The sequence below is a fragment of the Ylistrum balloti genome, unplaced genomic scaffold (assembly GCF_031769215.1).
Source record: "Ylistrum balloti isolate Yb309-2 unplaced genomic scaffold, AGI_CSIRO_Ybal_v1 Utg370290, whole genome shotgun sequence".
Taxonomy (NCBI): domain Eukaryota; kingdom Metazoa; phylum Mollusca; class Bivalvia; order Pectinida; family Pectinidae; genus Ylistrum; species Ylistrum balloti.
Genome location: NW_026782220.1, coordinates 859,283 through 875,003, shown reverse-complemented (window position 1 = coordinate 875,003; position 15,721 = coordinate 859,283). Strand labels below are relative to the sequence as shown.

The window sequence follows — 15,721 nt, the reverse complement described above, 5'->3', positions numbered from 1 at the left end:
TATCAATAGTTATAGTGTCATTCATTCATTCATTCATTAAATCTTTCTATAATTAATTTGTCATTAATTAATTAATTCATTCATTAAATCTTTCTATAATTAATTTGTCATTTATTAATTAATTAATTCATTAAATCTTTCTATAATTAAATTGTAATTCATTTATTATCATAGATTAGGTAATATATTTCACATAGAGTAGGTAATATATTCCACATAGATTAGGTAATATATTCCACATAGAGAAGGTAATATATTCCACATAGATTAGGTAATATATTCCACATAGATTAGGTAATATATTCTGCACAGAGTAGGTAATATATTCCGCACAGAGTAGGTAATATATTCCACATAGATTAGGTAATATATTCCACATAGATTAGGTAATATATTCCGCACAGAGTAGGTAATATATTCCGCACAGAGTAGGTAATATATTCCACATATTGTAGGTAATATATTCCACACAGAGTAGGTAATATATTCCGCATAGAGTAGGTAATATATTCTGCATAGAGTAGGTAATATATTCCACATAGAGTAGGTAATATATATATTCCACATAGAGAAGGTAATATATTCCACATAGAGTAGGTAATATATTCCACATAGATTAGGTAATATATTCCACATAGATTAGGTAATATATTCCACATAGATTAGGTAATATATTCCACATAGATTAGGTAATATATTTCACATAGATTAGGTAATATATTCCGCACAGAGTAGGTAATATATTCCACATATTGTAGGTAATATATTCCACACAGAGTAGGTAATATATTCCGCATAGAGTAGGTAATATATTCTGCATAGAGTAGGTAATATATTCCACATAGAGTAGGTAATATATATATTCCACATAGAGTAGGTAATATATTCCACATAGAGTAGGTAATATATTCTACATAGAGAAGGTAATATATTCCACATAGATTAGGTAATATATTCCACATAGATTAGGTAATATATTCCTCATAGAGTAGGTAATATATTCCACATAGATTAGGTAATATATTCCGCACAGAGTAGGTAATATATTCCACATATTGTAGGTAATATATTCCACACAGAGTAGGTAATATATTCCGCATAGAGTAGGTAATATATTCTGCATAGAGTAGGTAATATATTCCACATAGAGTAGGTAATATATATATTCCACATAGAGTAGGTAATATATTCCACATAGAGTAGGTAATATATTCCACATAGAGTAGGTAATATATTCCACATAGAGAAGGTAATATATTCCACATAGAGAAGGTAATATATTCCACATAGAGTAGGTAATATATATCCACATAGAGTAGGTAATATATATATTCCACATAGAGTAGGTAATATATTCCACATAGAGTAGGTAATATATTCTACATATATTCCACATAGAGTAGGTAATATATTCCACATAGAGAAGGTAATATATTCCACATAGAGTAGGTAATATATTCCACATAGAGTAGGTAATATATTCCACATAGAGAAGGTAATATATTCTACATAGAGAAGGTAATATATTCCACATAGAGTAGGTAATATATTCCACATAGAGAAGGTAATATATTCCACATAGAGTAGGTAATATATTCCACATAGAGAAGGTAACTAATGGAAGATATAAATCAAGAAATTGTTTGTAATGATTTAAAATACAGAGCAAGAAAAACTTTCACATTTAATTTTGTTGGAAACACCATATCACAACATATTATTCGAGAAGAAACATTTATCTGCACGGATATACATGTTCAGTCCATTAACTGTTATAGATAAAATTCAGGTGAGTAAACAACAGACACACAATATCCGGTTCAGACCATATTTGGTAATGTACTCACCTTACACCTAGACGTCTGTATTTGAATCTTAGAACAGACGTGAAAAAGGTATGCTGTCACCTTCCCAACACACTCCAGTTTCTTTCCACTGTTAATCCCCTCACATCTTTCCATCCAAGTCAAACACAGTGGTTATTGTAAATTGGAAAGAAATTATATCCCTATTGTTGTAAAATAATTAAGTTAAATTTTATTTTATCAGATCTATAGGGATGGAACACCCATAGGCAAAATAAGATTAACATTTAAAATCATAAACACTTGTGACCCAATCAGACTAGGTAAGCAATACAGGCCCCATGGGACCTTTTGTCTTTACATTGACATTCTGAAGTAAATTTGACAAACACCAATTGACATGATTCACTGGATTGACAGACATAGTCAAAATATGTAGAAAAAAAAAAAGTTTTATCAAATAAAGGAAGTGAGTGAGTTTTTGATAACAATTTTCTAGATTGTACGTTGATAATTATTTTAACATTTTCTTGTGAACAGCGGTTTGTTTAGAACCAAGCTGTGTCCAGGTGTCAAGTGCCCTGCTCACTGCCATGGACAGAAGTGTTGATCCATGTGAGGACTTCTACCAGTATGCGTGTGGAGGCTGGATCAAATCGCATCCTATTCCCTCAGGGCACTCTCGCTTCAACATGTTCAGCGTCCTGTGGCAAGCAAACCAAGTCATTATGAAGCATGCAATAGGTATGTAATGATATCATAGACATTATCATACTGATAAAGTATGTTATAGGTTAATAATGATATATCTAGCATTATTTACCTAGAGAGATCTAGAAAGTTAAAATATGAATTGGTTTAAATAAAGTCTGATTTTAGTTCAAAATACCCTGTTCAATTACAATGTAGCTAAGTAATTAACATGTTGTTATATTAGTTTATCAACAAAGTTCTAGTCTGTATTTTCAGAAAATGATAAAGACTCGCATGGAAAAAGGTAACTTTACCTTTGTGACATTGAATCATTAAGGTAGCCTTGTTGATATTTGTGTCATTATTATTATTTCAGAACAACCAGTGAATGCTTCTGTGAATTTGTCGGAGTGGAAGGCTCAGACCTACTACAAATCTTGTATGGATGAGAACAAGACGATAGAGGACCTTGGTGCCAAACCTTTACTGGACTTACTCAAAGTAATCCTTATTGTTACTTCTGTCAGTTTACTCAAAGTAATCCTTATTGTTACTTCTGTCAGTTAACTCAAATTAATCCTTATTGTTACTTCTGTCAGTTAACTCAAATTAATCCTTATTGATACTTCTGTCAGTTTACTCAAAGTAATCCTTATTGTTACTTCTGTCAGTTAACTCAAATTAATCCTTATTGATACCTCTGTCAGTTAACTCAAAGTAATCCTTATTGATACTTCTGTCAGTTTACTCAAAGTAATCCTTATTGATACGTCTGTCAGTTAACTCAAAGTAATCCTTATTGATACGTCTGTCAGTTAACTCAAAGTATTTCTTATTGATACCTCTGTCAGTTTGATACTTCTGTCAGTTTACTCAGAGTAATACTTATTGTTACGTCTGTCAGTTTACTTAGAGTAATCCTTATTGATACTTCTGTCAGTTAACTGTCAGTTAACTCAAAGTAATCCTTATTGATACGTCTGTCAGTTAACTCAAAGTAATCCTTATTGATACGTCTGTCAGTTAACTCAAAGTAATCCTTATTGTTACGTCTGTCAGTTTACTTAGAGTAATCCTTATTGATACTTCTGTCAGTTAACTGTCAGTTAACTCAAAGTAATCCTTATTGATACGTCTGTCAGTTAACTCAAAGTAATCCTTATTGTTACGTCTGTCAGTTTACTTAGAGTAATCCTTATTGATACTTCTGTCAGTTAACTGTCAGTTAACTCAAAGTAATCCTTATTGATACGTCTGTCAGTTAACTCAAAGTAATCCTTATTGATACCTCTGTCAGTTAACTCAAAGTAATCCTTATTGACACCTCTGTCAGTTAACTCAAAGTGATCCTTATTGATACCTCTGTCAGTTAACTCAAAGTAATCCTTATTGATAGTGTTATTTTTTTCCATTTTCATTCTTATAGCTTTTTCTGTGCTTTCTTGGACTTCAAAAGATTTTGTAGGAAATTTCACCTCAGAGTAGATGTCTTATTCTGTTTCCTCTGTCAGAGCCAGTAAAAACCCTTCTTGTGAAAAATCACACTCAAACAAATTCTGAGAACATAATATTCAACTCTTCATGAGCCAGCTTATTTGACTTTCTTAGAATGTATATTACACAGAGGTGGTACCCAGCTGATCAGAATGAAGTTATGGTAAATCAGAAGGACGATCTGATCATAGAATCAATTATAACAGGTAGTAGTAGGTCTATACAGAGGGAGGGTGTTAGACTAGTTCTTAAAACCAAAGATGCCATAAAGACAAAATATTGGGTATCAAACTGTTGGATTAATGGTTTGACTGCTAAGTCAAAGTAAAATGGTTAACAACTGAGATGTTGTAGTCATTGAGATAAATCAACATTGGGGTTTGTAGGCACAATGTCATTTAATTGGTAAGTTTTAGTGCAAAACGTCCTGGAACAGACATGGATACAAGAACTTTACTAAGCCTTCACTAGATAAAGTAGAATAAGGTTCCTTGAGTGAAGACAACTTGGTCGGATCCTCTACAATATATTCTGTGTTGTTTTTACCCAGTTTGATGATGTAATAATCTGTTATTGTTGTTCTGATGACGGATCACTTAGATTTGTGACATGTCAACAATCTTATGAAGAAATAAATCCTGTATTGGAGAAGATCAGTATGTCTAGACCTAATATTGTGGGTATAAATTTGAGTACATTTTACAATGTAAAGGAGACATCTGTCACAGAATCCCATCCAATAACTCCTGAAAAACTGTAATATCAATAGGACATTCCTTAAGTAGATGACAGATCATAAAGAAACGCAAGTCAACACTGGCGAAGGCTTTATCCTGCAATTTCATTAGGCAATATAGTATACACTTCTTTATTGATGATACAAACCTGAGGGACCAAAATGTTACCAGACAGTAAAATTAATACAAAGGGCCAGTTTCCAAAACGACCCCTTCTCTGATTCAAATTTCCTGTTGGTGGTGCATTGCCCATGCCGTTGTGGTCACAAATCTATAAAGTATAAAGATTTAGGTCACTTGGTTTGTTTTTTATGGCTCCTCAAAGTTGTACCTTTCAGAAGCTGTCTAAGTGTTGATAAAATGTGCATGTTATGTAAAATATTAATGAAAATCTAATCAAATGATAGTCACTGTAAAGAATACATTCATGGCATGATTGTGACAAAAAATCATGTTTCCATTGCGCCATTTGGCTGTTTTATGGAAGAAACAATCTCAAAAATGCCATTTTCGATGATAACATTTTAGACACAAAAACTGTATTTTTTAGAGAATACACCCTTTTATGGGCGTTGGATGCAAACCAATTTTTATCCTATTAAATAGTACGTAATATGCTATTGATGAGAGGAAAAATCATCAAAATGTAAGTGGTGGAACATTTTCAAATGTTGGGTTGAATTAGCCTATGGTTGAATTGCTGATTTTCGACTTTCTTTAGATAATTAACAAAAAAACGAGAGTATATGCTCGGTATGTTGAGAATATATTCACAGATATGAAAAAAAGTGAGAGAAACACTTTTTCATAAAAAATCCAAGATGGCTACTTCGCAAGTCCCCGTGGTTGAAGACATTGGCTGACAAATAGACAGAACAACAAACAAAACGTGTTCCTTATGATTTTGGTTGGTTTTCGCATTTACGGGAGTGTTCATAGCTACGGGCGATTGTATAATACCTATATTTATAAGTTTGCTTAGTCACATGGTAACGGGGATCTTTCATATCAAGCCCCAAACATACTTTCGACATATGCACTCTGTTGCCGCATGGAAAACTATTTCAAGATTTGTCGGAATTTCTTTACCTGTGGTTGTAATGGTCGAGGGTTTTCCAGCGTCCTGTAATACCCAAGGTAGTACAAGATACTGGAGATGTGTGCACACATTCCCATTGTTCTCTCTCCAACTGGGCACTGGCAGTAGTAGTCCTTTTTTGGAGCCTCAACATCGGGTGAAACGGTGAACCGTATCCAAACGTTATATTTCGTTTGGCTTTTGTGTCGAGAATGTATTTGACATCGGAGAAGGTCTGGGGAGTGTTGGTAAAGCCACACCTCATAGTCGCCGTCATCACTTAAATGTTCGGCGATGTAACCAGAAGCCAGAGATATCTGATACGTTCCGCACGTAATGGTTCTCGAGTAATCAAGATCGAGACGGGGAAACAGTACTTTTTTTTTTTTTTTTTTTACACATCATAAAACTGTCATGAAAATATCCGCTCTGATATTCAATATAAAAGTTTGTATATAATAAGCTATAGGGTTTCAGACAAGGTTGTTACTCATTTCCCCTTTTCTTTCAATTTACAACCACATTCAGGCGGCGATATGAGAACGTTCCACCACATGGAATTAGCTGAGTTTTGGTACACATATGAAACAAGTAAAGCTCTATCCGATTTTCTGATGGAAATTTGCATCAAAAACTATATAACGGTAGAAAATTGCAAATTTATGGCATTTTTCTTCATAATTGTGTCTCTGCAAGTGCATTTTCATCCGAGAATATATTTTTTTTATGTTTTATGAATAAACACGATGTTTTGGAAATATTTATCAAGAGAAATTTATACTATGTTACTAAATTACAATTTCGAGATAACCTTCTTTTATTTACGAACTTATGTATTTGATGCTGAAATTGACAACTTTATAAAAATACATTTTCACTGAAGTTATGAAATCTGGGTGTCGGAAAGGTGTAAAATTATTTTTCGGAAAAGTAAAAAACAGTAGTTGAGCTAGATAAGAAATTTTACGGGGGCAGGCTCCTATGGAGAATTAACATTACTGGAAACAGGCCCTTTTTACACGGCCTAACAAACTGCACACAGATTTTTATAAAGATCCATCGCTGCATCACGGACAGAAGTTAGTAATAGATTGATGTAGGAAGAAAGAACCATTCTAAGCATGATTTTGTGTACTTTGTGTGTAGCCTATGGATTGCTTTGACTAATTAAATCAAAAATGACTTATCACATTTGCTGCATCAAGCATGAAGTCAGTAGAAAGCTAACCATGCCAAGACAAGGAAGTTAGATAAAATAGGCCATTAGAAATATTGGTGCTGTTCTCTCAAGGAGCTTGGAAACCTGTGAAAATTTAATAAAATTGACAGTTAGCAATATTGGAGCTCTTCTTAAAGAGCTTGGCAACCTGGTGAAAATTAAATAAATAGGCGATATAATAGACAAATGCTACACTAATGGTGACTTCCGAGTAAGTGGGTTTAATGTATCTTTCAACAGGTTCATTTCCAGATAAATACAATAACTATCAATGACTATACAGAAGTACCATCCTCTCTGTGGTATGTAGATGATTTGTATCCGGTGTTTTTATTTTTACAGGATGAAGTACCTGACTGGTCTATTTCGGTAATCGACTCCAACTTCGACCTCCAGGACCTGCTAGAGAGGAGTAAGAAGTATGGTGTGTCCACCTTGTTTGCTGTGTGGGTTGGAGAGGATGACCGCAGCTCGTCAAAAAATATACTAAAGGTTGTCACAGTTATGATAGATGTTTATTTAGGATGAATATTGATGTGTTATAGCATTAGTGCATTTTATTTCTGCTTAGGTTTTTTTAACTCTGACAATAAAATCATTAACAACTGATCTATTTACAGGTGGACCAGTCTGGGTTAGGTTTACCACAACGAGACTACTACCTTAACAAAAGCATCACCCAAGATCCAGTAAGTACGCCCAACTATTAACGCTTTTAGATTTAATGGGGTGTGATGAGTGTTTGGATCCAGTAAGTAATGTTACTCTTAGATTTACTTGAGTGTTATGAGTGTTTGGATCCAGTAAGTACGCCAAACTATTAACACCATCAGATTTACTCTGATGTGACGAGTGTTTGGATTCAGTAATAATGTTAGTTGAAATATCATTACATTTACTCAAATGTGACGAGTGTTTGGATCCTGTAAGTAACGTTAGTCGCAATATCATCAGATTTACTCAGATATGACAAGTGTTTGGATCCTGTAAGTAACATTACTGTTAACGCTATAAAATTGACTTGGAGGCTACAGTTCTACACAAGTGTGTGGTACAGAAGTATATACTTGTGTGAAATTATCTTGAATATAAAAGTTTTATACATTTTGTGCCTGACACAGTGTTTTTACACCAGTAGTTGCTGATTGTAAGATAAATATATTCGAGTTAAAGGAGTATGTAAGTTTCAGTAATTTGAGTTAAAGCTGTATGTAAGTTGCAGTAATTTATGACTAAGTGGATGTTTTCGTGCAGGTATTAATTGCTTACCTGGAGTATATGACAGAGGTTGGAATGTTACTGGGAGGAGAAGAAAACAGCACACGTTCTCAGATGATTGATGTTATCATGTTTGAAACAAAGTTAGCCAATGTAAGTAATCCCAGACAAATCTACTGAAATTGTAAGTTCTCAGAAGTACCTTGAAACAAGTTGTACAAAATACCTCTACACACATATGTATCTAGAAGTTAGTTGTACAAAATACCTGTACACACATATTTACCTAGAAGTTAGTTATATAAAATACCTGTACACACATATGTACCTAGAAGTATGTTGTACAAAATACCTGTACACACATATGTACCTAGAAGTATGTTGTACAAAATACCTGTACACACATATTTACCTAGAAGTTAGTTATATAAAATACCTGTACACACATATGTACCTAGAAGTATGTTGTACAAAATACCTGTACACACATATTTACCTAGAAGTTAGTTATATAAAATACCTGTACACACATATGTACCTAGAAGTATGTTGTACAAAATACCTGTACACACATATTTACCTAGAAGTTAGTTATATAAAATACCTGTACACACATATGTACCTAGAAGTAAGTTGTACAAAATACCTCTACACACATATGTACCTAGAAGTAAGTTGTACAAAATAGCTGTACACACATAAGTACCTAGAAGTAAGTTGTACAAAATAGCTGTACACACATAAGTACCTAGAAGTAAGTTGTACAAAATACCTGTACACACATATGTACCTAGAAGTAAATTGTACAAAATACCTCTACACACATATGTACCTAGAAGTAAGTTGTACAAAATACCTGTACACACATAAGTACCTAGAAGTAAGTTGTACAAAATACCTGTACACACATAAGTACCTAGAAGTAAGTTGTACAAAATACCTGTACACACATATGTATCTAGAAGTAAATTGTACAAAATACCTGTACACACATATGTATCTAGAAACAAGTTGTACAAAATACCTGTACACACATATGTACCTAGAGGTAGTTGTACAAAATACCTGTGCACACATATGTATCTAGAAGTAAGTTGTACAAAATACCTGTACACACATAAGTACCTAGAAGTAAGTTGTACAAAATAGTTGTACACACATATGTATCTAGAAACAAGTTGTACAAAATACCTGTACACACATATGTACCTAGAAGTAAGTTGTACAAAATAGCTGTACACACATATGTACCTAGAAGTTAATGGTACAAAATACCTGTACACACATATGTACCTAGAGGTAGTTGTACAAAATACCTGTACACACATAAGTACCTAGAAGTAAGTTGTACAAAATACCTGTGCACACATATGTATCTAGAAGTAATACTGAACATTTTCGTCAGGTTGGAAAGTAAGGATTATGTATAGATTCTTTATACACAACCAGGAATTTTAATATGTGACGTTTCGGTGACCAGTACGATCCGTACGCTGTCACCTTCCTCAGACAAATGACCAGTAAAGCATGTACACAAAGGTGTGATATGTGTACGAGTTGTCATGGAATAGCGTCAATTTCGGACATGCTGACAAGTGCCGAAATGACTGTTAGCGAATAGTAAAACCATTCGGCTACGTTTATTTTATTACTTGGTCATAGATGTGCGAGAGTCTATGAACCCCCTCATCTCGGTTCAGAACTGCCCCGCTGCGGCGTATCCAGATGGCTTCTTTGATCTGTCGCTTCAGAAGATGGTTCTCCCTATCGAGCACCTTTGAGTTTTCCCAGTCAATTACATGGTTTTCCTGCATGGCATGGTCAGTGATTGCCGATTTGTTTATCTGGGACTCCGACTGCTTCCTCTCTGATCGGGTGAACTTCTTTTCCTCCTGTCTTTCGGTGTCTTTCCGGTGCTCCCCATGGCGAACCCCGAATCGCCTTCCAGTTTCTCCAATATATGACGCGTCACAGTTTTTGCACCCGATCTTGTATATGCATTCTGCGACATTCTCTTTGGTTATCTTATCCTTAGGGTGGACTAGGATATTTCGAAGCGTCTTGTGGGGCTTCATGGCTGTTGCTATGCCATGGTTGCGGTATATCCTTTGGATGGTTTCAGATATACCCTTTATATATGGGATGACCACCTGGATTTTTGTTTTGTTTTTTTCTTTCATAGGTCTTTTTCTGTTTTTTTCTTTATTTTGACACTGTTTTTGTACCCGTTTAAGGATCCATTCCGGATATTCACAATTTTTCATTGCTTTCATGATGTGGCTCTGCTCTTGAATTTTGTCCTGTTGTTCTGTGACTATGGTCTCACATTGATTGAGCAACGTGCGTACGACCCCTAACTTCTGATGTAAAGGGTGGTGAGATTTAAAGTTGAGGTATTGGTCTGTGTGGGTCTTTTTCCTGTAGACCAATAACTTCACTGTTCCGTCTTCTCTTCTGGCTATAAGTGTGTCTAGGAAGGGCTTTACTGCTTTACTGGTCATTTGTCTGAGGAAGGTGACAGCGTACGGATCGTACCGGTCACCAAAACGTCACATATTAAAATTCCTGGTTGTGTATAAAGAATCTTTACATAATATCTAGAAGTATATGTACCTAGAAGTATGTTATACAAAATACCTGTACACACATATGTACCTAGAAGTTAATGGTACAAAATACCTGTACACACAGGGTTTTCCATAAGAGCCAGTCGCCGGCCAATTTGACCGACAACCTTGATCATACCTGTACACACATATGTACCTAGAAGTAAGTTTGCAGGCTTTTTTTTCAAATTTGAAAGTCAGTGAACTATTGAAAATATAAATACCAAGAAAAGAATTCTTAGATAAGTATATTATATGTTCATTACAGATCACCATTCCTTCTGAAGACCACAGGGACGAGGAAAAGATGTACCACAAAATCACAATTGAACAACTGCAACAAAACGTCACATTTGTAAGACTTTTTTTTCACTTCCTCAATGTCAATGGGTAGTAAAGTCTCTGCATTTATACAAACTCTCTGACTGAAGCATTTGTTATACTGAAACCTCTCTCTGTTTCATGACAAACAACCAGTAATCATCAAAATCAGTTTCAGATTTCTATTAAACATTTTTGTTGAGATAATGTCTCTTTCCTTATAAGGATACAACATATATTTAAGATTATTTATCATATCATTATTAACCCATTTTCTTAAAATATCGAAAAAACCTATTTTTTTTTTTTTATTTTTTTAAACATGAATATTGATAAGGTTATAACAGTTTTGAAGAAAAAAACATCTTCTAGCAGAGGTAATTACTGTGTTTCAGATCAACTGGCTCCATATCATCAACAGCTGTCTGTCAATGGCTGACATACAAGTGACGTCGTCAGAGAAAATTGTTTCTTATGCTGGAAATTATCTACAAGACATGGCTGAGCTTGTTAATGAAACAATGAAGACAGAAAAAGGCAGGAGGTTGGTATCGCCACATCAGAAATTTAAATCAATTAGTTTAGACCAGAAATTAGAATTAGTTAATGTAGCCCAGAAATTAAAATCAATCAGTTTAGATCAGAAATTAAAATCAATTAGTTTAGATCAGAAATTAAAATCAATTAGTTTAGATCAGAAATTAAAGTCAATTAGTTTAGACCAGAAATTAAAATCAATCAGTTTAGATCAGAAATTAAAATCAATTAGTTTAGATCAGAAATTAAAATCAATTAGTTTAGATCAGAAATTAAAGTCAATTAGTTTAGATCAGAAATTAGAATTAGTTAATGTAGCCCAGAAATTAAAATCAATTAGTTTAGATCAGAAATTAAAATTAGTTTAGATCAGAAATTAAAATCAATTAGTTTAGATCAGAAATTAGAATTAGTTAATGTAGCCCAGAAATTAAAATCAATCAGTTAAGATTTAAAATCAATTAGTTTAGATCAGAAATTAAAATCAATTAGTTTAGATCAGAAATTAAAATCAATTAGTTTAATTAGAATCAGTTAATGTAGTTAAAATCAATTAGTTTAGATCAGAAATTAAAATCAATTAGTTTAGATCAGAAATTAAAATCAATTAGTTTAGATTAGAATCAAATTTAGATCAGAAATTAAAATCAATCAGTTAAGATCAGAAATTAAAATCAATCAGTTTAGATCAGAAATTAAAATCAATCAGTTTAGATCAGAAATTAAAATCAATTAGTCTAGATCTGTAATAATTGTCAACTAGTCTAGACCTGAAAATTTTAAAGAGGGAAGGTCCCATGAGCTATTGTATTGCTCAAACATGTTATATTTAACATTAATTTTTCAATGAAGTTATGTATAATAAAATTTTCAAGAACAAAATGACCTTGAGTCATAGTTAGAGTCATGTATATATATATAGAAAAAACATTAGATAACAGCCAGTGGTGATTAAATGATACAGGCCTATTTTGCCTCTTGTTCCTATTTATTTTGGAATTAAGTATTGATCAGTATCATTGTTAACCCTTCTACACAATACATAAGCTGTTGGTAGATCATATGTTCTTTGTCTTTTATAGGACCATGTACAACTATCTCATGTGGCACATCATCAAGTCTATGACATCATACCTGTCCAAGCCCTTCCGGACAGCACGGAAAATCTTGTCCGAGGCCCTATCAGGTATCAAGATGTAGAAAGTATTGTCCGAGGCCCTGTCAGGTATCAAGATGTAGAAAGTATTGTCTGAGGCCCTGTCAGGTATCAAGTTATAGAAAGTCTTGTCTGAGGCCCTGTCAGGTCTCAAGTTATAGAAAGTCTTGTTTGAGGCCCTGTCAGGTCTCAAGTTATAGAAAGTCTTGTCTGAGGCCCTGTCAGGTCTCAAGTCATAGAAAGTATTGTCTGAGGCACTGTCAGGTCTCAAGTCATAGAAAGTATTGTCTGAGGCCCTGTCAGGTATCAAGTGATATAATGACTTGTTAAAGGCTCTGTCAGATATCTTGGTTGCTATGGAGATTAGGAGAGATTGTATTGCAACAGTTTATATGTTAGCTTGATATTAAGGGGAGATTGTAGTGTAGCTGTGATTCAGTCTTCTCCTGTCTCCGTTATGATGATAATGGGTTATTGTTAGGGAAGATCATAGTTAAACAGTAATTCATTTTTCTCCTGTGTATGTTGCTATGGTAACAGGGATAGGGTGGAGGAATCATAGGTAACAGTAATTCAGTCTGCTCCTTTTTCTATGGTAACAGTAATTCAGTCTGCTCCTATTTCTATGGTAACTAGGTACGACAGGGGGAGAAGAGCTGTGGAGAGATTGTATATCAGACACGGATGAGACGCTAGGCTTCGCATTGGGTGCCATGTTTATCCGTGAAGCATTCAACGGTGACAGTAAAGTAAAGGTAAGTCTTCCTCTAGTGATTAAGGAGGATGTGAATGTTGCCTGGTAATAAGATATACTTTCCTCCCCTTGTGTCACCACATTTTGTCCCCTTAGTTATGGAAGAAAGGTATTAATCACATTGCATGTGTTTCTGTAGTAAAAAGATATTGTTCAAGATATTTCCTGGACCCCTCATCAAATTGAGTTCATATTCACACCATAAAGAACAGTCAAATCTCGTTATCTGGAACTTGGTGGGACCACGGGAATACTTTGTTATAACCTAGTATTCAAATTTAAGTGAGTTGAAATGTTTTGTGTAAAAGTATGGTCATATTTTGATGGTTATTGGTCAAGGTTAAAGGTCACACTTAATCCTTAATCACTATATAATTGATATCACAAGTCTAGTTTGTAAGTCTCCTTCAGAATTTCTGAGACAATGAAATCACAAAAAATAAAACAAGCAGAAATTGCAAAAGGCACTTTTTATGGATTTTCACAAAATTTGCACAGCACAAAATTCTCTTGATATACAATATGTAATGATGGTGTTCCTATGTCGACACAGGCTGATGCTATGATAAAGGAAGTAAAGACAGCTTTCAAGAACAACTTACCAAAACTGAGCTGGATGGACAAAGAAACCAGGGCTGCAGCTGTAGATAAGGTCAGGATCTTCAATGTCACTTAAAAATACTTCAATAAGAATAACTCAATCGAACAAATTGGAGGTGGGTTCTTCATTTGGTAGTCAGTCAACCAGTTTTACCATTAAATTTGGGCTTCATCAGGTCTTTGTGGGATTGATTCATCCTTATATAAGCTTGCCCCTTCTAATCAATCCCCTGTATACCCTCGGGTATCCAGGCGAGAGGCGAAGGACCTTTGATAGCAGCAGTGACATTGGCTCTATCCTTTATACCTCGTATATATTTTATATATATTTATTTATGAAAAAAAAATATTTTGGAGATAAATCTTACTCACAAAATCCATTGGCAGTAAATTTCTATTTAATTGTTTATCTGTTTGTCATTTTGTGTCTTATAATTTGTGGATGAAGAGTAAGTAAGTTTGATTACAACAAATAAATGAAATTTCTCATGAAAACTAAGTATTGAACTGTTCACTTTGAAATATCTTTGTCACGGTATTGATGGCCAGTAAATGACACAGTTTTGCTGGCGTACATTCTTTATTGCACTATAGAATGTTTAAATGTACAGTAATAGATAAAAGAACTGCCTTTCCTTCAGTTGTATACAATGTTTGGGCCTTAACAGGTTTGTGTATGCATCATTTTTCAGGCTAATGCTGTGGTTGATATGATAGGCTTTCCTGAATACATCCTCAATGTTTCCAAGTTAAACGAAGAATATAATCGCGTAAGTAAACCTTTTCATTGAAAATTTTAGTTTTTAATTGTCAGCGGTACTTATTCCTATAAATATCCATTATTTTACCCTAACTTTAGTGTTCATGTTCATCAGCTTTTCCATTCAAAAGCAGCATACTATTCTGGAACCCTTTATTTAGAACTTTAACAAAATTTGATGCAGAACCATAGATTGTGTTGATGGTGAAATTGGAGGTAGAGATGATACAGAACCATAGATTGTGTTGATGGTGACACTGGAGGTAGAGATGATACAGAACCATAGATTGTGTTGATGGTGACACTGGAGGTAGAGATGATACAGAACCATAGATTGTGTTGATGGTGACACTGGAGGTAGAGATGATACAGAACCATAGATTGTGTTGATGGTGACACTGGAGGTAGAGGTGATGCAGAACCATAGATTGTGTTGATGGTGAAACTGGAGGTAGAGATGATGCAGAACCATAGATTGTGTTGATGGTGACACTGGAGGTAGAGATGATACAGAACCATAGATTGTGTTGATGGTGACACTGGAGGTAGAGATGATACAGAACCATAGATTGTGTTGATGGTGAAACTGGAGGTAGAGATGATACAGAACCATAGATTGTGTTGATGGTGACACTGGAGGTAGAGATGATACAGAACCATAGATTGTGTTGATGGTGAAATTGGAGGTAGAGATGATACAGAACCATAGATTGTGTTGATGGTGACACTGGAGGTAGAGATGA

The 15,721-nt window shown here is 34.3% G+C and overlaps 1 protein-coding gene across 1 annotated transcript in view; it reads left to right on the top strand.

The window, feature by feature from the left end:
- Positions 1 to 15,721, top strand: part of LOC132552979 (endothelin-converting enzyme homolog) — a 29,031-nt gene that overhangs the window by 562 nt on the left and 12,748 nt on the right. Inside the window, exons 2-12 of the mRNA XM_060217185.1 lie at positions 2,346 to 2,549; positions 2,875 to 2,999; positions 7,369 to 7,518; positions 7,647 to 7,715; positions 8,281 to 8,397; positions 11,119 to 11,205; positions 11,567 to 11,715; positions 12,791 to 12,894; positions 13,501 to 13,619; positions 14,172 to 14,270; positions 14,911 to 14,988. Coding sequence (XP_060073168.1) covers positions 2,346 to 2,549; positions 2,875 to 2,999; positions 7,369 to 7,518; positions 7,647 to 7,715; positions 8,281 to 8,397; positions 11,119 to 11,205; positions 11,567 to 11,715; positions 12,791 to 12,894; positions 13,501 to 13,619; positions 14,172 to 14,270; positions 14,911 to 14,988 — 1,301 coding nt within the window. The remainder of the gene's footprint in view (positions 1 to 2,345; positions 2,550 to 2,874; positions 3,000 to 7,368; positions 7,519 to 7,646; positions 7,716 to 8,280; positions 8,398 to 11,118; positions 11,206 to 11,566; positions 11,716 to 12,790; positions 12,895 to 13,500; positions 13,620 to 14,171; positions 14,271 to 14,910; positions 14,989 to 15,721) is intronic.